At 30.4% G+C, this 8,883-nt stretch overlaps 1 protein-coding gene across 1 annotated transcript; it reads left to right on the top strand.

Moving 5' to 3' along the window:
* The first annotated feature begins 7,110 nt into the window (after positions 1-7,110).
* Positions 7,111-8,142, top strand: LOC133689482 (acetyl-CoA-benzylalcohol acetyltransferase-like). Its single transcript, XM_062109339.1, has one exon. The coding sequence runs from the start codon at positions 7,111-7,113 to the stop codon at positions 8,140-8,142; it is 1,032 nt and encodes a 343-aa protein (XP_061965323.1).
* Positions 8,143-8,883: the final 741 nt, after the last annotated feature.

The following is an 8,883-nucleotide window of genomic DNA, read 5'->3' as shown; positions in this document are numbered from 1 at the left end:
GATCCACAAAATGGACCCCTTCTATCTATGCATGTGATGTTGTTATATCTTTTGTCGCATTGCTTCACCTGCCCGTTCGAAAGAGCCATCGTCTTCGTTACAAAAAAAAAAAAAATTATATATATATATATATATATATATATATATATATATATATATATAAAATAAAACATTCTTATCCTTGTATGTGTTATATATAAACATTTCGAAAAAGCCAGTGTCATATGTGCACGGAGAAAAGCATGAAAATTAAATTAAATCAACGTTCCATTGGATATTGAATGTTTTTTTAAAAAAAAAACTATATATTTTTATGATAGATTGAATTCCTTTTTATTTTTAAATTATTGTTGTCAAATAATCATTTTAATCCAATAGTTTAAGTTGTTAGGTGAAATCCAAATAAATAATTTGTATAATTCTCTAACATATCTCTCGACTGAAATCTTTTCGGGCCGGTTTGAAATTTGTATATATTCACACTGTCTTATACTTAATTTTTTATCAAATAAAATTCATTTAAACATTTTGGAAGTCTTAGACTTCAATCAAAGATCAGGTTTTAAAATATAATTTCTATATTTTTTTAATAATTATCAATAAATCATTCCTGAAGTTTTTATAAAGAATATTGTTAATTGGGATCAACATGAGAATAAATATATATAAAAACTTGGATGTGGGAATTGTTTTATTTTCATATGTGCTTCTTTTTCATATATGTGAAAAGGAATTTGTTTTATTTCCATAAATTAATTTACAGAAATAAATACCAAAAGAGTCTTCAAAAAAAAGTATAAGAAATTAAGAAACGACAATTAACCCGTGAACTCGTGCGTGGATAGAGTGTCGAGCATTGTCTGGTTGGAGATGCGTTCTCTGCATGCATGTTCTCAAGAACAGATTGATGTAAGCTATACAAGAAGAAAAGTGGTCCATTTATAACAATATTAATTAGGTAATTAAAGATGCTAATTAAATACTAAAAAGGACTACTTGAAAAACTGTAAAGATTCCCCGGAAGTCTTGAATTAATAGAAATTAAAAGAAAGAAAAAAATTATTTATTTAATTTAAAGAAATAAAACAAAGACTACATGTATAACTTGTAATTTTTATATTTTATTTTTTAACGAGTTTCTTTTATTATTGAGCAACTTGTATTATGAAATGTAAGACATGCATGTTCTCTGGACATAAATTCATTCAGGAATTGTAAAAAGTATTGTCTTATAAATATATTAAAATAATATATTTTTTTATTTTTAAAAATTTATTTTTAACATAAACATATAAATATAATCCAAAAACAAAAAAACAAATTTTGTCTATATTTACAGAACATCATGAATTATTACCCGAATCCACAATGTAACGTTTGTGAGCAATTTCTGGAATCAACAGTCAACATAGCCATACAAGAAGAAAAGTGGTCCATTTTTAACAATATTAATTAGGTAATTAAAGATATTAAATACTAAAAAGGACTCGAAACTGTAAAGATTCCTCGGAAGTCTTGAATTAATAGAAATTAAGAGAAAGAAAAAAATTATTTATTTAATTTAAAGAAATAAAACAAAGACTACATGTATAACTTGTAATTTTTATTTTTTATTTTTTAGCGAGTTTCTTTTATTATTGAGCAACTTGTATCAAGTGTTTTCTTATAAATATATTAAAATAATATATTTTTTTATTTTTTAAAATTTATTTTTAACATAAACATACAAGTATAATCCAAAAACAGAAAAAATCATTTTCTTTCAACATACTACAGAACATCATGAACTCCTAACCGAATCGACAATCTAACGTTTGTGAGCCATTTCTGGAATCAACAGTCAACAGGGGCCAATGTGAAAAGAAGAAAGCTTGATGCCTGTAATAAATTGAACCAGACAAAAAGATTGATTGGCTGTAATCAATCAATCATCCCCCACTAAAAATCCGGAGCTGCTAGCAATAATCTCATAATTGTAAGAGGACAAGCACATGAAGAGGAAAAGAATGACGTCCCTACTTACGCAAACAAGATCAAAATGATACAAGATTGACTCTGCCGGCGAACATTCATCATGCTACAAACAAATTCTGGAGAAAAAGATGAGCACGCCTGCTATTGATTGATTGTGAGGTCCGTGACATTTAGATCAAGTCCCAAAGTTATTCACATTTTTTAATTGGAGGGGATGCATAAGGAATATATTTATACACAATGTCGCACCCTCTAATCACTCACGGGTCGCGTTGTCATGGTGATATTTTTCGAGCTAGGTTTAGAAAAAAAAATTTTAATTGGTTAAGAAATCGTTGTTTTATTATTTATTATTTGCTATAGTCTAATGATACTTACTTCTACCGACCTATTGTGATGGGTTTATCACGATGAATAAACTCTGATTTTTTAGGTCAAAAACTCAGTCTAAGAAAGTGAAATATTCTCAATTATCGTTGAGATTTTTTTCTTATAAAACTGGAATTTTTGCTACAGCATCATTCCAAATAGTATTTCAGATGAAATTCTTTGTGGATTTTATCCTTATATTAGAAGTGAATAAGTTGTATTATTCACAATAATATTTTAGATATTAATCCCGTACAGGTTTTTTATCCTTATATTAAAGTGAGCTTTAAAAATATTATTCCTAATAATATTTTGGATATTAATCCTTTAAAGGTTTTTTTATCCTTATATTAAAAGTGAATAATATTTATTATTCCTTATAATATTTTGGATATTAATTCCCTTTAAGTTTTTTTATTATTATATTAAAAGTGAATAATATTTATTATCCCTAATAATATTTTGGATATTTATTAACCCTAAGTTTTTTATCCTTATATTAAAAGTGAATAATATTTTCTTGCCAAAAATAATTTTTTAAATATAGATCAAAATCCTTTGGAATTTTACAAACTTGTTGTAAAATCCATGCAATTTCTTTTTAAAACATGCAAAAGTATTTTAAATTTTATTTGAAAAAAAATGCTCAAATAACTTTAGGATTTTTTGGTCATATGCAAGAAAAAAAATATTTTATTATTATTTTTTATATTGTTTTTAGGTTTTATTTTTTTTTCTTATAATAAAACTACCCAAAATAAGTTTAATGAATTTTTTTTCAAACATACCCTTAAACCAAAAGATCATTTAAAAAAACATGGCACACCAAACAGGGTATTAAAACCTTTTGACCTAGAATTTTTTTGACCCAACCGAATTAACTTGAAATTTTTTATTCAACCATAAACCAACTCAAAAATCTTGGTTTGACCTGAAAATAACCCAAAAAAAACCAGAGTAAAAAAATAGATTAAACACCTAGAAAAACTCAAAAAATCTTAAACAAAACGAATCAAACACTCAAAAAATAAAGAACACCAAACTTAAACCCAGCAGCATGAGTTACATATCAGACCAGATTTGGTCAAAACAAAGGCACATGCATGTTAGAAATAATGCAATAATCAACAATCTAGCATTCAATCACTTCAATTTTCATTTAAACATCATAATTTTATCAAAATATGTTTCGGTTCAAAACCGAATCTCTAGAATTAAAAGTCATTAAAATCGTATTATTTATGCAAATAAACACTAGATTATTGGTTAATCGTGTATAAATAAGGGTTTGAGGCAAATAAATAAAACAAAACAAGTCAAAACGTATAGCTAAGGCAATAGTCTTGGAAAGAACAAATGAAAAACATTTACGTAAACCTAACAATGTGGCTCTTAAACTAGACTAGACATGGATAAACCAAAGGCACATACATGTTAGAAATTATACAATGATTAATAATCTAACATCCAATTACTTCGATTATCAATAAATCATCATGATTTGGCCAAAAATGGATTTCAGTTCAAAACTGAAACTCAAGGATTAAAAATCATTTAAATATCACTTTGAGGTCCCATCGGAGCAATTCTAAAGTTATTATCGCCTGAGACCACCTAAAGTTAGTAGAGGGGATGCACATATTTTATTTGAATTCAACCTTACTCGATTTGAAGGTTTATAACTCCACATTCATGCATATGAAATTGCTAACTCGATAAGCCAAAACTGTCAAAAATAGAGGTCAATCGATCGAATGACGTGTCACTCACCTTCTCTTCTTTAAGTATGAACAATGTGTCTTTTAAGGTTTTTTATTTGGGATTGACAAATTTTAATTGAGCTCTTATTTTTTCAATTTCTTTTTATCTCACCTATAATCATCTTCAAACTTTTAATTTCATACAATTTCACCCATAACAAACTCAATTATCAGCCTCTAAGTTGGCCTCCTTTTCATTTTGGTCCTTAGTTTTAAATTTTTATATTTCGACCCTCAATTGACCAATAAACTTTTAATTTCTTCAATTTGGCTTGTGATTTGGTTAATTCCAGTTTCTATATTCATGTATTTTTTCCAGTTTGGTTTTTCATTTTGGATTTCTTCAATCAAGTCCTTAATTTCCCATTAAACTTTAATATACATGCAATGAAACCTTTGATTTGATCAAATTAACTCCTTAAAATTACAATTAAACCCACAAACTTCAATTTCTTCCAATTAAAGCCTAAATAGACTTTAAAAATTAATTTTTCTTGTAATTAAACCCTCAATAAATTTAAATAAACCTTGAAAAATTCTAATTGAGTACTTAAACTAGTTAAATGATTCTTTGAAACTAAAAAAACATCAATTTAATACTTTTTCAAATCAAAAACACTTTTGAAAAGCAACTGAAATCAGAAGTTATAACACACATTAATGAAAAAAAACTGAAAACGATGAATTTTTTAATTCTAATTTGAATAGTTTTATTATTATTATACTAAATGGATGAATTATATTTCCATGTACTAAAGATCAACAAGAATGAGAAATAATTTAAAAGAACAATAAAAACATAAGATAAAATTGAGAAAGGGAAGAGATGTTCTCCTTTATTATATATAAACAAATCCGTTGTTCAAAATAGAAAAATAAAAACTCCTGGGAGGCACAAAGAAATGGGGCTCGAAATGGCCATATGACAGATGTTAGGCCCGTATTTTTAGGCCCACAATTTGGTGAAGTTAGTTATTTGGGTTTTAAGTCCTAAGGTTTTGTAGGCCCAATATATAAGGGTTGACTAAAATGATCGTGGGTCAGGCTAACCAGGCCTGAGCAAGAAACTATTTCCTTTTGCTTTAACTTAACTTGGTGGAAAAAACTTTTAGCACCATGATTTGGAAAATCCGGCAAAGGCCCATGGCTGACAACCTTAAAATTATCAAAGTCAAAACTCCAAGAGTAAACTGGTTTCAACTTGAACACACCATGGTTACGAGCCTAGTTATAAAACTTGTACTAAAGGCTTTCTAGGCTGCATTTGTTTTGCTTTCATTTTTTGTGTTCGTGGTGAAACAAAGACAATAAAATATTTGATAACAAATTAAATTTTATTTTATACTCCGGGATCTACTAAAAAATTGAATTTGAAATGTATTTTTACATGTCTTTTTAACTGAGTTTTGTAAAACTATGTTTGTTTTTGCGTTTTAAAAGTATTTTTAAAAAAATTTAAAAATATTTTATTTTTTTATTTGCTTCGGTTGCTATTAACTTATTCGTGGAGGGGACGTTAAGATACGTGACCATCCCGCACCCAGGATAACCCCACGTAAAGGAAGGTGGAAAAAATAACAACCCTTAAGGGTCAATAATTTAATGGCAAAGGATAAAATTAATTTAAAAAAATCAAATCAATCCATGTTAATTCGACTAATTTGCGATTTGAGATATGAGATGGGGATAGTCTCACAAAAAAAACTGAATAAATCACAAAGTTTAAGGCCTAATAAGTCAAAGCCAAATGAAAAAAAAATTATAAAAAGGATTTATAAAATACTGGACTCAAACTAGGTAAATCATTGAAACTAGTGGACCGGGTTATGAGAATGAGACTACCATGTAAGAGAAATGAATGGCAGGAGAAAAATATTCAACATCGTCGAATCACTGCCCACCTTGCCAAACGCGCCACCCCAACTGTTGTGCCCCAATCTTGAGCATTGAATGAGACGGCTATCGGGTTTTTTTACCACCTTCATTGTTCTCAGACGTCTCTGGAATAACTCGGAGGATTCTAACGTGTGTATGGCATGCATCAATGTATTTTATTGATTTATTAATATTTTATTAAGATAAATTATAAAAAAGGGGTTGGTGGCATATCATTATTACATATCAACAACAATAGTGTAAGGCAAAAATGCCCTCTGAGATCATTCTGAAAATTTAAAAAATCAAAGGTTAAATATATAATTTTACTGTACAAATACAAATAGATGGTTGTTGCTAACAGCTTTGTCAGATTCATGGACACTGTCATTGTATATTTGTAATAATATATAGCTGTTGTCACGACAAAAAGATGGTTGCTAGCAATGGTGCTAGAAATGTTGTCAATCATTGACTGTGTTTATAACTTGATCATCGTTGTCATGACAAATTAACACCGTTGTGAGCTTAATTGAAACGCTTCCAGCTGGTTGCTATATATTGATCCACCATAATTTTGATGAACTATATAGTATTATCTTTACGTAGTCCAAAAACTCTAAGTTAATTTCAAGTTATAAATAATACTCTATTAGTGCTGTCATATAGCCGCATCAAAATTATGAAGAAATAATTTTTTATTTTTGTGGCCCTGTTTTGAATAACGCTAGTCGCTAGCTTTAATGAGCTTTATTGTATGTATTAATATGTGTGCAAAGTCGAGCATTACTCAAGCTTGAAAGAATAATTCAGCAAAACAAACCCTCTCCGGTTATTGTTGCATTTCTTGCTCTTTCAACATCTGAATTTCGGCTATGGAGGTTCAAATCTTTTCTAGAAAACTGATAGCCCCTTCATCACCAACTCCACCGCACCTTCAAAACTTGAAAGTATCATGTTTTGACCAGCTTGCTCCTTCCATTTACTTACCATGCATTTTCTACTATCCAGCCGATGGTGAAAACAACGAAAAACGAAGCAAGGAAATGGAAAAATCATTAGCTGAAACCTTAAGCCTCTTTTATCCACTCGGGGGAAGATCAAGGAAGAATTCTCAGTTGAGTGTAATGACATGGGAGCAGAGTTTTTGGAAGCCAAAGTTGGTGGTTTCTTATCTCAGCTTCTCGAAAGAGAAGAGCGTGAGTCTGAAATGGCGAGTCATCTGGTTGCACCACTATTCCAAGCGGAGAACAGCCCTCTTGTGATTGTTCAATTCAACATGTTTGAATGTGGTGGACTGGCTATTGGTATATCCATCGCACACAGGATAGCTGATGCATTCACTATAGGTACATTCATCAATGCTTGGGCCACTGCTTGTCAAATTGGGAGTGAAAAGGTTCATTGTCGTCCAAGCTTCCAATTGGGTTCTCTCTTTCCACCCAAAGAAATGCCTTCGTCCAGTGGCACGGCTCCAGGAACGGACATCAAGATTATCAGGAGAAGGTTCGTGTTTGATGGCCATACTTTATCAAAAATGAAAGCAATTGCTAGGGGTGGTGATTCGGAACAGTTGGTGAAACACCATCCATCACGAGTAGAGGTCGTGACGGCACTTATATGGATGGCTCTCATAAGGGTAGCTCAAGCTAGACATGGCCACTTGAGGCCTTCCCTCCTCGGACTTACATTTAACATGCGAGGGAAGACAGCTATGACTACTCCGGACTATTCCTGTGGAAACATTGTTAATTGGGCGAATGCGCGGTTTATGCCCGATGATGAGATCAAGATGGAGCTTCATCACTTCGTGAATCGGGTGCACGACGCCATAAGCACCACCACCCATGATTGTGCAAAAGCTTCAAATAGTGATGACATTTACTCTATGGTGTCCAGTAAGGCGAGGGAGGTGGGTGAAGCACTTGGAGAAGGCAATGTAGATACCTATATGTTCAGTTGCTGGTGTCGGTTCCCATGGTATGAAGCAGATTTTGGACGGGGAAAACCCTCTTGGGTGAGTAGCGTGGACGTACCAACTGGCATTGTTATGCTTATGGACACTAAAGATGGTGATGGAATTGAAGTATTTCTAGCCTTGGATGAAAGCAGCATGCTTACTCTTCAGCAAAATCTGGACAAAACTATTTCGTTCACTGGCTAGGAAGGCGCTATAAACAGCATCATCCAACAGGGTCTTGAAGAAGTTCAGGATGGTAATAAAGTGGCTCAATTCTATAATCTGAGTTGCTACAACAAATAAAAATATGTTCTTGTCTGTTCCATTTTGGTAATGTGTACTTGGTGCTTCATATCTTGGATTAATATATATCTCATGAATTTTGTTTAAAGTGTGTCGAGAAAATACTTTAAAAAGAAAGATAAATATTGTGTGCTTACTCTTACTTTTCAGGTCATTTTAATGATTGGGTTAAAATTTAAATTAAAAAATAAATAAATAAAATTAAAAGCTTTCAGCCCATCATTATAGCCCAAGACAATATTATGTGTTGATACAAATGAAATGATATGTTTTTCATTTTCAAACATTCATTCAACTAATTATTAGGGGTAAAATAATCTATTCTATGATGTTCATTTGTTTTTATTATATTCTTTGAAGATAAATTGATATTTTTATATTTTACAAACATAATAAAATAATTAAAATACCTTTCAAAGCAAAAAAACATTAAAATTATCGTCTATGAGTTTTCTAGTCTTTTACTGTTTTGGTTGCATGGTGTAATAACTATGCCTCTTTAAAAACAAAACAAAAAATCAAAACTAATATTCAAGGATATTTTTGTATTTTTAACGTGGTATTTTGGTTTTAATCAGAAGAGCAATTCAATCTTTTAATAAATATAAATATAATTAAAAAATTAAAAGTATTAACAAACAA

This window comes from Populus nigra, chromosome 3 (assembly GCF_951802175.1).
Source record: "Populus nigra chromosome 3, ddPopNigr1.1, whole genome shotgun sequence".
Lineage (NCBI taxonomy): Eukaryota > Viridiplantae > Streptophyta > Magnoliopsida > Malpighiales > Salicaceae > Populus > Populus nigra.
Note: the sequence above shows the minus strand (reverse complement) of the source record. Positions and strands in the feature narration are given on the sequence as shown.

Coding starts and splice junctions, on each gene's coding strand:
- LOC133689482 (XM_062109339.1), top strand. CDS start 7,111: ATGGGAGCAGAGTTTTTGGAAGCCAAAGTTGGTGGTTTCTTATCTCAG.